The sequence below is a fragment of the Hylobates moloch genome, unplaced genomic scaffold (assembly GCF_009828535.3).
Source record: "Hylobates moloch isolate HMO894 unplaced genomic scaffold, HMol_V3 SCAFFOLD_9, whole genome shotgun sequence".
Lineage (NCBI taxonomy): Eukaryota > Metazoa > Chordata > Mammalia > Primates > Hylobatidae > Hylobates > Hylobates moloch.
The window spans coordinates 80,297,591-80,319,122 of NW_026652284.1; the positions used below are offsets into that span (position 1 = coordinate 80,297,591).

The 21,532-nt window shown below is 37.0% G+C and overlaps 1 protein-coding gene across 6 annotated transcripts in view; it reads right to left on the reverse strand.

Annotated features, from left to right (window-relative positions):
• RGS22 (regulator of G protein signaling 22) overlaps positions 1-21,532 on the reverse strand; it is a 175,241-nt gene that overhangs the window by 24,016 nt on the left and 129,693 nt on the right. For all 6 annotated transcript variants that reach the window (XR_009214775.1, XR_009214774.1, XM_058443770.1 and 3 more), the window contains 3 exons: positions 18,291-18,452; positions 12,785-12,964; positions 8,762-8,920 (listed from right to left, as the gene is read on the reverse strand). Coding sequence is in view for 4 of the 6 variants with exons in the window: in XM_058443770.1 (XP_058299753.1) it covers positions 8,762-8,920; positions 12,785-12,964; positions 18,291-18,452 (501 nt within the window). In the remaining 2 variants the exon portion in view is untranslated. The remainder of the gene's footprint in view (positions 1-8,761; positions 8,921-12,784; positions 12,965-18,290; positions 18,453-21,532) is intronic.

Below are 21,532 nucleotides of genomic sequence, written 5' to 3' on the forward strand. Positions count from 1 at the left end.
AGAAATAATCCTTTACAAACAAGCAAATGCTGAGGGATTGTGTCACCACCAGGCTTGCCTTACAAGAGCTCCTGAAGGAAGCACTAAATATGGAAAGGAAAAACTGGTAACAGCCGCTGCAAAAAACATACCAAATTAGAAAGACCAATGACACTATGAAGAAACCGCATCAAGTAATGTGCAAAATAATCAGCCAGCATCATGATGACAGGATCAAATTCACACATAACAATATTAACCTTATGTAAATAGGCTAAATGCCCCAATTAAAAGACACAAACTGGCAAATTGGATAAAGAGTCAAGACCCATCGATGTGCTATATCCAGGAGACCCATCTCATGTGCATAGGCTCAAAATAAACAAATGAAGGAATATTTACCAAGCAAATGGAAAGCAAAAAAAAGCAGGGATTGCAATCCTAGTCTCTGATAAAACAGACTTTAAACCAACAAAGATCAAAAAAGACAAAGAAGGGTATTACATAATGGTAAAGGGATCAATGCAACAAGAAGAGCTAACTATCCTAAATATCCTAAATATATGTGAACCCAATAAAGGAGATTCATAAAGCAAGTTCTTGGAGACCTACAAAGAGACTTAGACTCCCACACAATAATAGTGGGAGACTTTAACACCCCCCTGTCAGTATTAGACAGATCAATGAGACAGAAAATTAACAAGGATATTCAGGATTGAACTCCGCTCTGGACCAAGTGGACCTAATACACATCTACAGAACTCTCCACCCCAAATCAACAGAATATACATTCTTCTCAGCATCAGGTAGCACTTATTCTAAAATCAACAACATAATTGGAAGTAAAACACTCCTCAGCAAATGCAAAATAACAGAAATCATAACAAACAGTCTCTCAGACCACAGTGCAATCAAATTAGAACTCAGGATTAAGAAACTCATTTGAAACTGCACAACTACATGGAAACTGCACAACCTGCTCCTGAATGACTATTGGGTAAATAACAAAATTAAGGCAGAAATAAATAAGTTCTTTGAAACCAATGAGAACAAAGACACAATGTACCAGAATCTCAGGGACATAGCTAAAGCAGTGTTAGGAGGGAAATTTATAGCACTAAATTCTCGCATCAGAAAATGGGAAAGATCTAAAATCGACACCCTAACATCACAATTAAAAGAACTAGAGAAGAAAGAACAAACAAATTCAAAAGCTAGCAGAAAATAAGAAATAACTAAGATCAGAGCAAAACTAAAGGAGATACAGACATGAAAAACCCTTCAAAAAATTAATGAATCCAGGAGCTGGTTTTTTGAAAAGATTAACAAAATAGACCACTACCCAGACTAATAAAGAAGAAAAGAGAGAAGAATTAAATAGATGCAATTAAAAATGATAAAGGGGATATCAGCATGGATCCCACAGAAATACAAACTACCATCAGAGAATACTATAAACACCTCTATGCAAATAAACTAGAAAATCTAGAAGAAATGGATAAATTCATGGACACATACACCCTCCCAAGACTAAACCAGTAAGAAGTTGAATCCCTGAATAGACCAATAACAAGTTCTGAAATTGAGGCAGAAATTAGTCACCTACCACCTAAAAAAAGCCTAGGACCAGATGGATTCACAGCCAAATTCTACCAGAGGTACAAAGAGGAGGTGGTACCATTCCTTCTGAAACTATTCCTAACAATAGAAAAAGAGGGGCTCCTCCCTAACTCATTTTATGAGGCCAGCATCATCCTGATGATGGTCACAACCAGCAGAGACACAACAAAAAAATAAAATTTCAGGCCAATATCCCTGATGAACATCAGTGCAAAAATCCTCAGTAAAACATTTGCAAACTGAATCCAGCAGTACATCAAAAAGCTTATCCACCACAATCAAGTTGGCTTCATCCCTGGGATGCAAGGCTGGTTCAACATATGCAAATCAATAAACATAATCCACCACATAAAAAGAACCAATGACAAAAACCACATGATTATCTCAATAGATGCAGAAAAGGCCCTTGATAAAATTCAACACCTCTTTATGCTAAAACCACTCAATAAACTAGGTATTGATGGAAATATCTCAAAATAATAAGGTCAATTTATGAAAAACCCATAGCCAATATCATACTGAATGGGCAAAAGCTGAAAGGATTCCCTTTGAAAACCGGCACAAGACAAGGATGCCCTCTCTCACCATTCCTATTCAACATAGTATTGGAAGTTCTGGTGAGGGCAATCAGGCAAGAGAAAGAAATAAAGAGTATTGAAATAGGAAGAGAGAAAGTCAAATTGTCTCTGTTTGCAGATGACATGATTGTATATTTAGAAAACCCCATTGTCTCAGCCAAAAACTCCTTAAGCTGATAAGCAACTTCAGCAAAGTCTCAGAATACAAAATCAATGTACAAAAATCACAAGCATTCCTATACACCAATAATAGACAAACAGAGAGCCAAATCATGAGTGAACTCCCATTCACAATTGCTACAAAGAAAATAAAATACCTAGGAATACAACTTACAAGGGACCTGAAGGACATCTTCAAGGAGAACTACAAACCACTGCTCAAGGAAATAAGAGAGGACACAAACAAATGGAAAAACATTCCATGCTCATGGATAGGAAGAATCAATATCATGAAAATGGCCATACTGCCCAAAGTAATTTATAGATTCAATTCTATTCCCATCAAGCTACCATTGACTTTCTTCACAGAGCTAGAAAAAACTACTTTAAAGTTCATATGGAACCAAAAAAGAGCCCATATGGCCAAGACAATCCTAAGCAAAAAGAACAAAGATGGAGGCATCACACTACCTGACTTCAAACTATACTACATGGTTACAATAACAAAAACAGGCTGGTACTCATACCAAAACAGATATATAGACCAATGGAACAGAACAGAGGCCTCAGAAATAACATCACACATCTACAACCATCTGATCTTCGACAAACCTGACAAAAACAAGCAATAAGGAAAGGATTCCCGATTTAATAAATGTTGTTGGGAAAACTGGCTAGCCATATGCAGAAAACTGAAACTGGACCCCTTCCTTAAACCTTATACAAAAATTAACTCAAGATGGATTAAAGAGTTAAACATAAAACCTAAAACAATTAAAAACCCTAGAAGAAAACCTAGGCAATATCATCCAGGACATAGGCATGGTCAAAGACTTCATGACTAAAACACCAAAAGCAACTGCAACAAAAGCCAAAAATGACAAATGGGATCTAATTAAACTAAAGAGCTTCTGCACAGCAAAAGAAACTATCATCAGAGGGAACAGGCAACCTACAGATTGGAAGAAAATTTATGCAATCTATCCATCTGATAGAGGTCTAATATCCAGAATCTACAATGAACTCAAACAAATTTACAGGGAAAAAACAAACAATGCCATCAAAAAGTGGGCAAAGGATATGAACAGACACTTCTCAAAAGAAGACATTTATGTGGCCAACAAACATATGAAAAATAGTTAATCAACACTGGTCATTAGACAAATAAAAATCAAAACCACAATGAGATACCATCTCACATCAGTTAGAATGGTGATCATGAAAAAAGTCAGGAAATACGCCAGGTGTGGTGGCTCACGCCTGTAATCCCAGCACTTTGGGAGGCTGAGAAGGGTGGATCACGAGGTCAGGAGGTCGAGACCGACCTGGCTAACATGGTGAAACCCTGTCTCTACTAAAAATACAAAAAATTAGCTGGGTGTGGTGGCGGGCGCCCGTAGTTCCAGCTACTTCGGAAGCTGAGGCAGGAGAATGGTGTGAACTCGGGAGGTGGAGCTTGCAGTGAGCCAAGATTGTGCCACTGCACTCTAGCCTGGGTGAGAGAGCAAGACTCCATCTCAAAAAAAAAAAAAAAAAAAAAAAAAAAGTCAGGAAACAACAGATGCTAGAGAGGATGCGGAGAAATAGGAACACTTTTACACTGTTGGTGGAAGTGTAAATTAGTTCAACCATTATGGAAGACAGTATGGTGATTCCTCAAGGATCTTGAACCAGAAATACCATTTGACCCAGCAATCCCATTACTGGGTATATACCCAAAGGATTATAAATCATTCTACTATAAAGACACATGCACAGGGATGTTTATTGCAGCACTATTCACAATAGCAAAGACTTGGAACCAACCCAAATGCCCATCAATGATAGACTGGATAAAGAAAATGTGGTGCATATACACCATGGAATACTATGCAGCTATAAAAAACAATGAGTTCATGTCCTTTGCAGGGACATGGATGAAGCTGGAAACCATCATTCTCAGCAAACTAACACAGGAACAGAAAACCAAACATCACATGTTCTCACTCATAAGTGGGAGTTGAACAATGAGAACACATGGACACAGGGAGGGGAACATTACACACCAGGGCCTGTCAGGGGGTGGCAGCAAGGAGAGGGAGAGCATTAGGACAAATACCTAATGCATGTGGGGCTTAAAACCTAGATGACGTGGCCAGGTACGGGGCTCATGCCTTAATCCCAGCACTTTGGGAGACCGAGGCGGGCAAATCACTAGCTCAGGAGTTCAAGACCAGCCTGGCCAATATGGTGAAACTCCGTTTCTACTAAAAATCCAAAAAATTAGCTGGGCGTAGTGGCAGGCGCCTGTAATCCCAACTTGGGAGGCTGAGGCAGGAGAATCACTTGAACCCGGGAGGCAGAGGTTGCAGTGAGCCGAGATTGCGCCACTGTACTCTAGCCCAGGCAACAGAGTGAGACTCCATCTCAAAAAAAAAAAAAAACCAAAAACCCAGTTGATGGGTTGATGGGTGCAGCAAACTACCATGGCACATGTATACCATGTAACAAACCTGCACATTATGCACATGTATCCCAGAAATTAAAGTATAATAAAAAAATGCTTATTAACAAAAGTGTAGCAAAATGGGTATTTTCTGCCAATTTAGATTGCAGATCATTTTAAATTGGCATACACTTTTTAATAGAATAATTTGTATCTTGTCTGATCTCTGAAGCTAAGCAGAATGGAGCCTGGTTACTACTTGGATGAGAGAGTAATTTGTAAATGTATTGAATACCTTAAAATGGTTATACCCTTTCAGCAGTCAATTACACATTTAAATGTATAGTTTCATGAAGTAACCCAAAACTTTGGTGATGGGCTGGGGTTGGGGAGGGGTGATTTTATCCAACAAGATCAATATTACAACAGCATAAGCAACAGTGAGATAGAAATGTTTAGATTTAAATGTTTGGTTAAATAACCCATGGCCATAACCCTTCCATGGAACATTTTCTAGTCATAAAATGCTATGTTCACAAAGAATGTTTAATGTAAACAATGCTTATGACACAATAGTAATGAGAAAAAAAAGATTAAAACTGCATGTAACAAATGGATATAAGGCCGAGTGCAGTGGCTCATGCCTGTAATCCCAACACTTTGGGAGGCCGAGGCGGGTGGATCACTTGAGGTCAGGAGTTCAAGACCAGCCTGGCCAACATGGCGAAACCCCATCTCTACTAAAAATACAAAAATTAGCCGGGTGTGGCAACGGGTGCCTGTAATCTCAGCTACTTGGGAGTCTGAGGCAGGAGAATTGCTTGAACCTGAGAGGCAGAGGTTGCAGTGAGCTGAGATCATGCCACTACACTCCAGCCTGGATGACAGAGCAAGACTCTGTCAAAAAAAAAAAAAAAAGTGGATATAATTATGTAAAACAAAAATAAAACCCTATGCATTAAAAGAAGTCTTAAAGGCCTGACACAGTGGCTCACACCTGTAATCCCAGCACTTTGGGAGGCCAAGGTGGGCGGATTACTTGAGGTCAAGAGTTTGAGATGCCTGGCCAACATGGTGAAACCCCACCTCTACAAAAAATACAAAAATTAGCCAGGCGTGGTGTGGCATGCACCTGTAATCCCAGCTACTCAGAAGGCTGAGGCAGAAGAATCACTTGATCATGGGAAGTGGAAGTTGCAGTGAGCCAAGATCATGCCACGGCAGTCTAGCCTGGGCGATAGAGCAAGACTCCGTCTCAAAAAAAAAAAAAGACCCAAAGAAAAGACATTAAAATGTAGTTACTATGCATAGATGGTATTAATAAAATAATGATAATAATAATATATTGGCATTAGATTAGAAACTTGTAATATTAAGATTATTCTATATTGTTGAACCAGCATCTGATAAATCTGTTTGCAGTGGTGACAGAATTTTAAAAGTACCTATTATTTTCTTATTACTAATAATCCTTAATTAACCTGATGATATTATCAACAACACAGTTCACTCTTGCTTTAATAATGGAAATTCTGTATTTTATTTCTCAATTTCCTGTGTAGCTGGCTAGGGTTATGCTATATTCTGTAAAGGACAAGATATTTTGCCAGTGTGGCACAAATTTGAGAAGATCCAAGGCCTAGCATTTCACAGGATGAGCTTGTCCTTGACTTTTTATATCCAGATGATAGTGTATATTGCCATTAAAATAATTAGATGACCAAAAAAAGCAATTTGGGTCATTTTCAACTTTTTACTATTATAAGTGATGCTGTGTATATACATCTTTGTGCATGTTTATGATTCTCTTATTTATTTATTTTTAAATTATTTGTAGAGATGAGGTCTTGCTATGTTGCCCAGGCTGGTCTCCAACCCCTGGGCTCAAGCAATCCTCCTTCCCTGGCTTGCCAAAGTACTGGGATTACAGGTGGGAGCTACCACACCCAGCTGATTCTCTCCTTTAGAATAAATTTCTAGAAGTGTATTTGCTGATTAAAAAGAATGAACATGGCCAGGTGCCGTGGCTCAAACCTATAATCCAAGCACTTTGGGAGGCTGAGGTGGGAGGATCACTGGAGGTCAAGAGTTCGCAACCAGCATGGCCAACATGTTGAAACCCATCTCTACTAAAAATACAAAAATTAGCCTGGCATGGTGGTGTGTGCCTGTAGTCCCAGTTACTCAGGAGGCTGAGGCACAAGAATCACTTGAACCTGGGAAGCAGAGGTTGCAATGAGCTGAGATTGCACCACTGCACTCCAGCCTAGATGACACAGCGAGACTCCATCTCAAGAAATAAAATAAAAAAATAAAATAAAAAGAATGAACATGCTTTTTATGGCAGATTGAGCAGACTAATACAATATGATACCATTTATGTAAGTTAAAAAACATAAAAAATAGTACTTTGCATTGTTTATGAATGCATCCACATGCATGAAACACTGTCTTTTGTTTGTTTGTTTGTTTTTGAGACAGTCTTGCTCTGTCGCCCAGGCTGGAGTGCAGTGGCGCCATCTCAGCTCACTGCAAGCTCCACCTCCAGGGTTCACGCCATTCTCCTGCCTCAGCCTCCCAAGTAGCTGGGACTACAGGCGCCTGCCACCACGCCTGGCTAATTTTTTGTATTTTTAGTGGAGACAGGGTTTCACCATGTTAGCCAGGATGGTCTCGTTCTCCTGACTTCGTGATCCGCCCGCCTTGGCCTCCCAAAGTGCTGGGATTACAGGCATGAGGCACCATGCCCAGCCAAAACACTGTCTTTAAAAAGAACTGGACAAATATATCCCAAACTTAAGGACTGCTCCTAGGTATAGGGAGGGTTATAGAACTCAGGGCTGAGGTTACTAGATCTTACTTACTTGCAATGTTTTATTTGTAATGGGAAAAAGAAAAATAAGGCAAAATGTTAAAAGTGTTTACTTTGGCTTGCACAAATAAATGTGAGTGTTCATTATATTACTTTTGTGTCTTTCCGTGTCTTTTACATTTATTTTTAAAAATGAAATAGGCATAAGCTTATAAATAAGATGAAACATGTTATTTGGGAGCAATTACCCCTTCTTAATTAAAACAGATAAATATAAGGAGAAAAAGAGACCAAGGAATGAATGAATGAATGGACAGATAGTAGACAAATAGGGAGGCTGGCCAATTTGTGACTTGTTTACACATTTCACAATGTATCATTCTGTAATTTTTCTTTTTTTTAGACGGAATCTTACTCTGTCACCCAGGCTGGAGTGCAGTGGCATAATCTTGGCTCACTGCAACCTCTGCCTCCAGAATTCAAGCAATTCTCCTGCCTCAGCCTCCCAAGTAGCTGGGACTACAGGCGCACGTTGCCACGCCCAGCTAATTTTTTTTTTTTTTTTTTGTATTTTAGTAGAGACTGGGTTTCACTGTGTTGCCCAGGCTGGCTGCGAACTCCTGAGCTCAGGCAATCCGCCCGTCTCGGCCTCCCAAAGCGCTGAGATTACAGGCGTGAGGCACTGTGCCTGGCCCATTCTGTAATTTTAATATTGAAAATGTTGCCCCTGCCAGTACATAGTATTTGTTCATTCATTTCCTGATTTATTCAATAAACAATATTAATAATTAAGCATGTGCTGGACACTAGTGTAAGGGCTTATAAAACATGGATAAGGCAGATACTGTCATTGAGGATCTTAGTCCAATGAAGATGACAGACGTAAAAATTTAATCACAGGACTATATAAAGCATGCTCTACAAGGTGGAGGAATGTTATTGCAGCGGATGCAAGTTGCTTGCATTGCCACAGAGAGTCAAGGAAGTCTTCACTTAGAAGAGATGACATTTGAAATGAATTTAGAGGAATTCCAAAAGTCTGAAGCTTCTGACTGAAGGCTTAAAATCCACTAATATCTGTATTCCATAACTTCTCTATATATATCCCCAGACAAAATTATTCTATAATTCACACATATCACATATCTTTTAAAAGTCTGATAAAACCCAAAATGAGTCTTGTCTCACCTTTCCAGATTTTTCATCTTCTAGGACTGCCAATTTTTTTTTCTGCTTATTATATTCTTGTCTTCTCTCTAAAACACTCATAATATTTTCATCTGTTAAATTCTTCCTAAACTCACAGAACTGAGGCCAGAATTTAAACAGAACCCCAAAAATTGTCATCTGTATAAAAAAAAAGTCTCAGATTACAATTTTATACAAAGGTACCAATTTAAACTCTATTCACCATAATAACAGATTAACTATTCTGTCTTTAATATATACCATGTTTGCTCCAACTTATTGTCTCCAGACATCTTGGTATAGTTTTGCTCAGCACATGCTTATCATCAATGGTTTTTATTACCAATGAGAAGTCTTTCTTTTAAAAAAACATACACTAAATACACTTAAAAGTCACTTTATTCTTTACGTTTCCCTAACCAATTGATTGTATTAATAAAGAATCCATTAGGTCTTTTAAAATAAGAAATTTATGTTTTCTTTTAAAACATATACTAGTTGATCTGCCATACACTCTGCTGTTTTATGCAAGTATTCCAAATATCCAGTTCATCAAGGAAACTCCCTCCTCCCTCTCTTCTTTCTTTTAGACAAAGGAAATACCATTTTGCCTCTGGAAAAGCTCTTAAACAAAGCTGCAGATCTAAGAATAAATCTTGAGTAAATTTTAAATGATATAATCTCTTACTTTTATGTGAGAGCAAGAAAAGTAACATTTAAAAAGCAGAACGGTATCCTGGACAAATGCTTTCTATAAGGACACTTTAAGTGATTAATTGTGATATTTATAGAGATAAGAATAGTTGCTCTAATTCTCATGCCAAGTTTTTCCATTAGTTCCAGAGGCATACATTACTTCCAAGAAGGTAGGACTTGCCACATAAGATCAAGTCCAACATCTTATTGCTAGGAATGGCCTTTACCTAATACCCTGGAAAAAAATGAACCATCCCATTAGGCTCCAAGCCAACTCATAGGGGAAAAGAGGAATCTTTAAAGAGTAAATGCTGCAGTGATCAACAGAGACCTGAAATGGCATATTTCATTACTCCTTTTTTCCATACATGAATGCTATTAGTAATACTAAAATTATTCACTCCTTTTAAAATACAGTTTTGTTATTGAATTCTATAGCCTCTTGGGAGTGTAAATGTAAAATCTAGAGATACTTTATTTGATGAAACGCAGGCTTTTAAGACATTTTCATTTACATTTACCTGCCATACATTTAATTAAGTAATCCCCTGTTTCAATGTTAAGGGATCATGGCAGTTTTTATTATGAACTGAAGCTTAAATACTCCTCCTCCTCTATTAATCATACTTCTCAGTTATCTTTCCAAAACCTGAGTCAGTCCCAGTTCTTGAATATATATATTTCCATTTAGAAGGCTTTCTAAGAAAAAGTCACCCAATTAAGACACAATTTTTCAATAGAAGGCATAAAACTACTCTATTGTTAAAAGTTGCAATTGAGATTGTAGGTTAATATATATTGTTAATTAAAATTACCCTGTACCTCTCTAATCTTAAAAGATAACCAAATTATGGATAAGAAAATGTTTTAATAAATATAGAGCTACTTTACTCACTGCCAGTAGATAAATAATGGCTTTAGTATGAGCAAAAAGGGGCCAGTGAAAATTTGGCTGAGTGATGCAAACTTTCAGGCTATTGGGAGTGGGAGTGAGGGATATACAGAGGCTACACTGACACAACACTAAAACTGTCAGCAGTTTTAAATTTACTATGCAGCCCTTCTGCTCAACTTTGCTCTCATTTCCAATTTGATCTTAATCCTTTCTGTCATGATGTATTTCTTCTCACATCATTCATTTATGTGTCCAAAAAATGCCTTCTCTATGCCTGGCATTTGGACTGCAAAGATAAACAAGAACCATTCCCTGCCCTCAAAGAGGTTACAATCTAATGGGAAAGTCAGACATGAGAATAATCACTTTCAATTTAGTGTGATAAGTGTTACGACAGAGGTAAAAACAAGGGAGAGAAGATGATACTGCAAAAAGCTCAGGAGAGAAAGCAGTAAGGGCCACTTATGAAACTACAATTATTTCAGTTAGACTAGGGCAGAGATGGCAGGGAGTGGTAAAAGATGTAGCTAGAGAGATACCTAGGAGTATGGACTTCATTCTGAGGGCAGTGGGAAGTATCTGAAATATTTTTAAAATTATTATTTGTAGAGACAGGATCTCACTATATTGCCCTGGCTGGTCTTGAACTCCTGGCCTCAAGCAATCCTCCTGCCTTGGCCTCCCAAAGTGCTGGGATTACTTACAGGTGTGAGCCAGTGTGCTCGGCCGGAATTGAAATATTTTAAGCAGAGAAGTGACATGATCAGATATACATTCAAAAAGGATTGCTCTGTCTGCCCTGAGTTGGATGGTTTGGAGAGAACCCAGAGGCAGGGAGTTTCTGTAATACATTATGAGTCATGTTGCAGATCTAAAGTGAGGTAGCTGAGTGGAGGTGTGGCTAGAATGACAGATAACGAGGAGACAACTAGGTAAGTTTTAAGAATGGATTAGATACAGAGGTAAGGAAATGAAATAGAGGGAAGACATGGAGATGGCCAACCAGATCTGTGGCTTGTATCCTGGGATAGGAGGCAATGCCGTTCTCTAAACTTCCTTGGGAAAACAGGAATAACAACAGATTCAGCGTGATGAGGCCCCTAAATAAAGATTATTTATTTTCAGATGCTCTAATGTCCATATTTAAGATATATCTAGGACTCCCTTTTAGAAAATCAGGTAGAAGTCATAGGCTAGAGGACTCCAATAAAATTCTTTGGTTACAATCCCTGAAGAGTATACCAGAACCAAATGGTATCAGCAGCTCCAGACATTTACCGTCAGACTCAAGGCCTTTGATATCAATGGGTAAGTCCTGGCCTGGTTACTAGGAAACCCAGGCTAGGCTAAGCTATCTCTAAGATCTTTTCATTAACAGATGTTACCATTCTGACACCATGTTTCTCTATAGCACGTCCTCAATCATTCCTCTATATTTCTGCCTATTTTAATGCATAATTTGGATTGTGAGTCCACTTTTAGTTCCTTAGAGGACGTAGAACACAGCCGGCTCACAAATGAATCTAAGAATAATCGCCTTTTTCCATGCTCAAGGGCAATAATACCCTAAATCTCTGTTTCATATCACCTCATTCATGACATGGCCTTCCCTACTACCCCTATTATAATTTATTTTTCTTAATCATTTTTTAGGAACAACATCACTAAAAGGCTTTTTAAAATGCAAATAAATGTTCACCAAGTCACTGTTTTCTATTATTTATCTTAAAAAGAAGTAACTTGAGCAGGTTAACAGGCACAATTTTCCTTTCACGAGTTTGTATACTTTATGTTGGTAGAGTACTTAAATCTCCTCTCACTTATTTTATGAGCTATGTGAATATTCCAATCTTTAAAAATACACAAACCTTGGGACACACATATTTTACACATTTTTGTGGTAGCAGATATTTTAAAAGGAAATATGAATGGTGGAAAAGAAAGGAGGAATTAGCTGGAGTTTAACAAGTTAAAAACAAATATGGTAACCATGGAAAGCCAAAAGGTAATATTTAATTTTATTTACTGTATATGATCATGAAAAAATTGCATTTAAGTTACTAGCTTTTTATATTTCAGTTGCATACACAAAGATTATTTAAATTAAATAGAATAAGTCCCAGTATTGGGAGGACTGGAACCTTGTCAAATATGAATAACGTACAAGCTTTAAAAGGATATCTATCTTTTTAATTTTTATTTACTTTTTTTCAGTTTTTTTTGTTTTTTGTTTTTTTTTAAGAGACGGGGTTTTGTTATGTTGCCCAGGCTGGTCTCAAACTCCTGAGCTCAAACAATCTGCCTGCCTTAGCCTCCCAAAGTGCTGGGATTACAGGCGTGAGCCACCACGCCTGGCCCAAAAGAATATCTATCTTTAAAAGGATTGTCAATCTATTTTAAAATATGCTTAGCCACATGCCCTGATCTCTTACCTGTGCCTCTCTAAATACATATGGTCCTAACTCCTTCCGGTGTTCAATAATCTTCTGGGCTTGCTCTGCTGGAATGTCAATTTGTAAAGCTGGTGGAATACTGGAATTAATAAAGCAGTTGATAATAGTTGTAATCTTCTTTTGGATGACAGAATCATCACAATGAGAATGGCACAAGTCCTGAACAGAAGGAAAGATAGAACGGTATATAATTAATGCATTACTAGAACACTTAATAGAACTGTATCAATATGTGTTTCAATTAATATATATATTTCAACTTTAGGTCAAGAAGGCAATGGGATATTTCAAGGCTGTCTTTAAAAAATTATAGATTTTCTTTCTCTTGGATTTGAGGAACCTAAGACTTTGATACATCTACATTACATAAATACAGATTTCATATAATCCTGATCACTTATTCCTCTAGGCAAAGGAATGACATTAGTATCTACTTTGACTCATTTAACAACCATATAATGAGGGCCTGTTATATACCAGACACTGAGCTGAGCCTCAAGACACAGCCCCTTCCCTTTTAAGGTTCAATCTCCACTGGAGGAGAAGTGTGAGGACATGTTGCTCCAATTTTGGATAGTTAATAAATGTTATGATAGAGGTATACATAGTATCCTAGGAGAACATTGAGAATAGGCACCTAACTCCGCCTACAGGTGGATATAAAAGCTTTCCCATCCAGTCCTGCTTCTATGCCAAGGTGATTTAGGCTCAAAAAGTAGTGGGCATGCTGGTTGTCAACAGGTGTGCCATTCTATATCTTTTATTATCTATGTTGTGTAGTTACCCTATCATATTATCCTCTTTATAGATAACCTAAAATTAATGATCATACATTAAAATGAGCCATTTAAAAAATTGTCAACATTTTAGACAAAGGGGGTACATGTGCAAGTTTGTTATATGGGAATATTGCGTGATGCTGAGGTTTGGAGTACAGATCCTGTCACTTAGGTAGTGAGCGTAGTACCCAACAGGTAGGTTTTCAACTCACCCTCCCCTCACTACCTGTTCTAGTAGTCAGCAGTGTCTACTATTCCCATATTTATGTCCATGTGTGCCCAATGTTGAGCTCCCACTTATAAGTGAGAACATATGGTTTTTGGTTTTCTTTTCCTGCATTAATTCTCTTAGGATAATGGCCTCCAGCTCCACCCACACTGCTGCAAAGGACATGATTTCATTTTTTATGGCTATGTAGTATTCCATGGTGTCTATGTACCACATTTTCTTTATCCAATCTACTACTGATGGGCACCTGGGTTGATTCCATGTCTTCGCTATTGTGAATAGTGCAGTGATGAACATATGTGCACATTTATCTTTTTGGCAGAATTATTTATTCTCCTCGGGGTATACATCCAGTAATGGGAAGGCTGGGTCAAATGGTAGCTCTGTTTTAATTTCCTTGAGAAATCTCCAGACTGCTTTCCACAGTGGCTGGACTAATTTACATTCCCACCAATAGTGTGTAAGTGCCCCCTTTTCTCTGCAGCCTCACGAAGCAGCTGTTATTTTCCAACTGTTTAATAATAGCCATTCTGATTGGTGTGAGATGGTATCTCACTGTGGTTTTGATTTGCATTTCTCTGATGATTAGTGATGCTGAGCATTTCTTCATGTTTCTTGGCCATTTATGTACCTTTTGAGAAGTATCTGTTCATGTCCTTTGCCCAAAATGAGCTAGTTTTAAAGTCACAGATGTAGGACTATCATTTTTTTAAATAAAGAGGTAGTTTAGCTTGAATTATGGCATTTCTCTGTCAAAGACATTATTTTCCAAATCATCAGAAAGCAAACAAATTTGGAAACTTCTCACTTTAGGCCCAGAAATGAACCAACATTTATTAAGTATCCAGTATAGGCTGAGCATTGTAATAGCTCTACTATGGATATTATAAAAGAAATAAAAATTCTGATGTCTTTCATGTAAAACTTTATATGTAATTTGGTATAAGTGTGAAAAAAGCTTAATATAATGTTACATTGTGACAATTAGCACTTCATACTCAATTTAGCATCACCTTAGAATAAAGCCTATTTAGGCCAGGTGTGGTGACTTATGCCTGTAATCCCAACAATTTGGGAGGCCGAGGCAGGCAGATGGCTTGAGCCCAGGAGTTTGAGACCATCCTGGGCAACATGGTGAAACTCTGTCTCTACAAAAATATACAAAATATTAGCTGGGTGTGGTGGTGCATGCCTGTAGTCCCAGTACTGGGGAGGCTTAGGTGGGAGGACCACCTGAGCCCAGGGAGGTCGATGCTGCAGCGGGTCATTACCACACCACTGCACTCCGGCCTGGGCAACAGAGTAAAATGGTGTCTCAAAAAAAGAAAAGAAAAGAAAAAGCCTATTTTATATTATTCAATTAGCCTCCTAACTATGGAATATAAGGCTTGTGAAATAAAACAAATTTGTGAAGCTATGCAATTATAATTTTGAGTAAAAGGACAGCATTTGGACAGAATTATAACTGATTTTTTTTTCTAACTTTTCTGCCCTGTTGTGCCATTAGCTTAGTTAACTCTTGCCTATTATTAAGGTCTCAGTTTAAGCATACTTTCCTCTAGTAAGCTTTCTGTAACTCTCAGTCCAGGAGAGATGTCCATCTCAGGTATTCCCATAGCACACTGTGCTTCTTCCCTTGTTGCACTAATCACACTCTTATAATTGCCTTGTCTACCACTCATTTGTCCTTCTTCTGATACTATATGCTCTAACAGGGTAGACTGTTTTGATCACAGTTGTATCCTCAGGATTTGGCCTGGCCCTTGGTAGGTGCTTAATAAATATTTGTCGGATAAATAAGTCCTTCCAGTCTTTTCTTTATGGACACACACACACACACACGCTTTAGATTAAACCATACTGATTTTTAGTAGCTAGTTTTTAAAAAAAGATCAATGAGCAGAACATCTTTTCCCATCATTGATTATTCTCCTGGAACATTTTTAATGGCTAGAAAATGTTCTACTTTATAGATATATCATAAGTTAGTAACCAATGTCCTTGTTGTACAACTGGGTTCTTTCCAACTTTTCACAATCCCGAGTAATGTTTGACTAAGATTACTCCAGCCATCTCTTTGTATATTATCACAATCAATACGGAGAAGCAGCACAGCTTAGTGGTTGCGGGCATGGGCTTTAGCAATAGAATGACCTAATTCAAAGTCCAGCTCTACCAGTTAATTAGCTGTGTGATGTCGGGAATTTCTTAGCCTTTCTGTGCATTAGTTTCATCTGTGAAGTGATGAGAATGACATCCTTGACCTCATGGGATTCTTGTGAAGAATAAATTCATTATTACATGAAAAGCATTAAGACAATATCTGGCACATAGTAAACACTTAATAAGAGTAAGCCCTATAAGAGTTAGCTCGGTTAGACTTTATCAAGTGGAATAAATGCCTCCCAACTGGCAAACTCCCTCATGGTCCAATGCAAGTATCATCACTCTTGCTGAGACCTCCCTGACCTATTGTCCCCGTACCCCATCATTCTCTCCTCTGTGCTAAAACTATACCTAGTCAGAACATGGATCAGAATCAACATTATTTCCTAATATTTGTTTTCATGGATGTCCTCCTGCCTGAAAGAGGGCAGTGTGTTGTATTCACCTTTTTACGCCTACAATTTAGCATAATAACATTCGATACTTAATAAATGTTTGTTATATAAACAAATTTACTCCTATAGCATGCTTTTTAATAGCTACCTAGTATCGTAAGTCTGTCATGCTACATTGTAGAAAAGACATTAAAATGGAGACCAAGGGCAGCCTTAAAGGAGAAAGTCATAAAACTAAGGGTTCACTGTGTATAAGTCTATAGTTGGTTTTTAAAATACCTATTTTACAAAGTTTATCTCATTACCTCTTGTCCTAGCAAGGTTAGACTTGTTCATATTCATATTAGCTTAAAGATAGTTCTGCCCACCCATAATAAAAAAGTTATCTATTATGGAAAACACACTCTACTTCCTTTCTAATTCTCAAAAAAATTATTTTAATATTGCTCATGTGAAAGATTGTGAAAAAACTTCTCTCAAAAAAATTTTTTTTACCAGCCTGGGCATCATAGGGAGACCCCATCTCTACAAAAAAATTAAAAACTAGCCAGGCATGGTGGTGCATGCCTGTACTCCCAGCTACTTGGGGGGCTGAGGTGGGAAGATCACTTGAGCCCAGCAGGTCAAGGCTGCAGTGAGCTGTCATTGTGCTACTGTACTCCAGCCTGGGCAACAAAATGAGACCCTGTTTCAAAAAAAAATTGTTTTTTAATGTTACAGTCTCAGCTGAGAATAGTACAAAAACTGCTGATAACAGAAAAGGGTAGAAAACAGTTTACTGTATGTTGGAAAAGCTTGGAAATAAATTTTATTGAGCAACTACTAACTATATGTTGAACAACTGTATTAGTGTCACATAATACATAGTTATAGGCCATTTGAAAGCATTATGCTCCTAAATTGTTAATTTTTATTCCTCACGTTTACAATGGGATGGAATAGACTGCTTGCAAGGAAATGAGACTGCTACCTCTGGGAGCATTTAAGCAAAGACTAAAATACCTTTCAGTATTTCTTGACAACATTTCTTTATTCAAGTCTAGACAACATAACATGGAAAGTCCCTTCCTCCTCTTCAATGCAAAGATTCTGTATGATTACATTAAACACTTAACCCTGAAAATAAATTGCCTTTGTACCTACCCATTTCTCTTTTACTTATTTTGTTAAGAATTTGGCTATTCTTTTTCATCTCTAATTCTTTCTAATTACTTTCTCTTCTCTGTTGGTTTATTTATCCATAATCCAGTATCTTTGATTACTATTACTATAAATATGGCTGGGAGGGATCCTTACAAAGAGATCTTGGTTGTATGGATACACCAAATATAGACATTGTTAGGAAAAAATATGTACAGTACATTTAAGATATAATTGATATGTAGAAATATAGTTAAAACTCTCTTCAGGAAGGTTCTCATTAAATCATATGTATGTTAATACCTGAAAAAAACCTAATACAGGTTGAGTATCCCTTATCTGAAATGCTGGGACCAGAAGTGTTTTAGATTTTGGATTCTTTTTTGGTTTTGGAATATTTGTATTATACCTATTGGCTGAGCATTCCAAATCCAAAAGTCCAAAATCTGAAATACTCCAAGGAGCATTCAGTTTAAGTATCACGTTGGCACTCAAAAAGTTTCAGATTTTGGAGCATTTCAGGTTTCAGATTTTCAGACTTGGAATGCCCAACCTGTATTATCATTCCAGGGCTCACTCTTACTCTTCACTATATAATAATAAATGTATCTAGATATTGGAAAATAAACATCTCAATATTTATATACTGGTAGGAAGAAGATAGCAAAATTGGGATACCTTATACAAATCTTGTGCATAAAGTTAGTTAAAAATCTGACATTTTAATGCATTTCCTCCTCAAAACAGGTGGTTTTCTCCAGCTCCCAATACAATACCTTATATTTTTGTACTTCTTGCCAAAAGAGTAAACCATTTTCCAATAAATCTCCTTTTAGAGCCACAAAACGTTGAAATTGTCTTGAAGTAACTGGATTCAATAATGCTTTGCGAAAAGCAATGATTTTACAAGATGAAGAGATCCACTTACTCTCCACAGGCTGTCCAAAACAGAGAATATAGGAAATTAGTTCATTAATTAGGCTAAGAATTACCAACTTCTATCTCCTATAATTTTGCCTGTTGAAATGCGTGGCATGGCTATAATAGAATTTCGCAACATTTTCACCTGTTCCTTTCTCTTTTGTCTCCTTTATATTTTTATGGCTTCATTTTTAGGAGGCAGAGTGAAAAAGACATGACTAGACGATTTAGACCGCATGACTACATTGTTTAAAAATGTTAACAGTTATTACAGCTTGAGATTATGGTGAAAAACTACTTTTTAGTGCATTGTATGAGTTCTGTGCTTAAACAGAGCAAAGTAATCATAATGTTATATGTTATTACATTATTTATTTTATTATTACGTTATATATTAATATATAATTCTCCTGTCTTTTAAAAAGTAAAAGTAGTTAAACATTTAATATATTTCTCATTTTTAAGAAAAAATTATCAATTGATTCTATAAGTTAAATAATTTACTATAGAGCTTCACTATAATTTTATCCTGAAAATATTATATTTTTAGATGAGACATCTTTGTTATTTTAACAAATTACGATTTAAAATAATGATAACAAATAATGATTATTAATAAATTATTTTAATAAAATTCCTTTGACTGATGGTTTACTTTACATAACATAAAAGCTAGAAGCACCCATGGCATTTTAGTGACACCTAAAGGTATTTTTATCAACATTTATTTTATATCTTTACAATTTGGAAATATAAAATATCTACTTTTTAAAATTTTTCCATTTAAAATCACATATTCAACCCTATTTAGCCTTTCAGATTCAAAACATAAGAAATCGATTTTATTGAATTCACTAAATAGATTTTAATATTTAAGTTCCCCAAAGCTGATTTTTAGCTTACAATCATGCAAGGAAGTATCATTCCAAAGACAATGATTTAGATGGATTTAGCAACACATAAAATAAATTCCTTGAAACAAATATGTGACCATCAATTTAAGTGTTTAGAGAGTTAAAGTGCCATGGTAACACAAAGGAAGGAGTAACTAATTCTGCCTGGAGGAGTAAAACCTTTACAGAGAAGGGCCTTGAGGATGACATCTGAATTGGAAACTGAAAAGTGAAGGCAACTCCAGGCAGTCTAGATGAATGGTGGTGCCGTTAACCCAGATAAAGTGAATAGATGTCCATCACTATTTTAGTAAGACACATGTCATGTTCTCTGGACAAAAAGTTAAGACCCCCACCATATGGTCCATATTAAAATTATAGCCCTACAAATAGGAACAACTATGTATTACACTGGGATGTTTATTTAAAACCCACTCAGCAAATAACATTTTAAGATCTGCTTAAGATACTAAAACTTAGAAATTTAAAACTTGTAATTTAAACAAAATAATAAAATATATGTAATAAAGAATTATATAAAAATAATTCCATTCTATGTAATATTTCAATCAAAATTATAGCAAAAAACAAACATTAAAAAAGTTTATTTCTTTTCAAGAGGAAAATACACAAAAGAGCATATTAACAGTTACATACATTCCTCCAATATTCAAATAAACATCTATTTTTGTTAGTTAGCAGAGGGTCACCTAGGTCTAGTTGGACATTTTATTAGGACCTGCAGAAGGATAAATACACATAAACTTATAAGCTCAAAAGGAAGACTATGTTTATGATGCTTGTTACAAAGTAAAATAGGCCATTTCTAGACAGGTATTATATTGTAGTGGTTTTAAGTCACCAAAATGATAGTTATCTTAATTCTTTTAAAGCTAAAATTCTATCTTTTTGCTTTTAATATTTTTATTTCTATTTCAATTTGATTTGATTTTTTATGTGTGCTCCTGCCGGCAAAGTGCCCTTGTGAGGATGCCTGAGAGTGGCGTACAGTTATGATTAAAATGCAGTTTTAAATAGAAGGGATAATGTGCCAGGTGTGGTGGCTCACGCCTGTAATCCTAGCAGTTTGGGAGGCCAAGACAGGTGGCTTGCCTGAGCTCAGGAGTTCAAGACCAGCCTGGGCAACATGGCAAAACCCCATCTACACCAAAAATGCAAAAAATAAGCCGGGTGTGGTGGTGCGTGCCTGTAATCCCAACTACTGGGGAGGCTGAGGCACGAGACTTGCTTGAACCTGAGAGGCAGAGGTTGCAGTGAGTTGAGATTGTCTCGCTTCATTCCAGCCTGAGCGACAGAGCAAGACTCTGTCTCTAGATAGATAGATAGATAGATAGATAGATAGATAGATAGATAGATAGATAGATAAATAAAAGTCATAATGTAAGATGATTTAACCTGCTGATTCTGCTGTATGCTGCTCATTTTTGTGTAATTTACTCTCAATAATAAACTATCATATGTTGGAATGCACAGCTTGTCTCAGTAAATCCATGACATGCAGAATAAAGAAAAATACATATTTAAGGCAATCACACACTTCCAAGGTTGAGCAGGTCAAGGGTTTCTTTAAGAATAGAGCTCCTTATTCAGGAGGTGAAGGCAGGAGGATCACTGGAGCCCAGGAGTTAGATGTGATAATGAGCTATGATCATACTACTGCACACTAGCCTGGGCAACACAGCAAGACCCTAATAATAAAAATAATTTTTTAAAAAAGAACAGAGTTCTGAATTCCAAGGGCCGACGGGAGGCCTCTAGCAGGGGACTCTGGCCTTGTGGAGGAACCCTGTTTCGCTTTTTTCCCCCTGCCTTTTCACCCAATAAAACCCAGCTTTATTCACCCTTTAAACTGTCTCCAAGCCTAAATTTTCCTGGCCATGGGATGGACAAGAACCCAGTCTTTAGCTGAACAAAGGAAAAGTCCTGCAACATTCTTGGCATGCAATGTGGGGGCTCTTGAAGAGATGTATCAGAATTCTACAATGCATCTGGTTCTTGGGCAAGTCACTGAAACGTGGGTCAGATGTTGAAAACTGCTGTACTATGATGTGAAAATAAAGCCCACCGCAGCTCAACAAGGCCTACTGCCTCTAGACTCCATCTCTGTGGGCAGGGCATAACTGAACAAAAGGCAGCAGACAACTTCTGCAGACTTAAACGTCCGAAGAGAGCAGTGGTTCTCT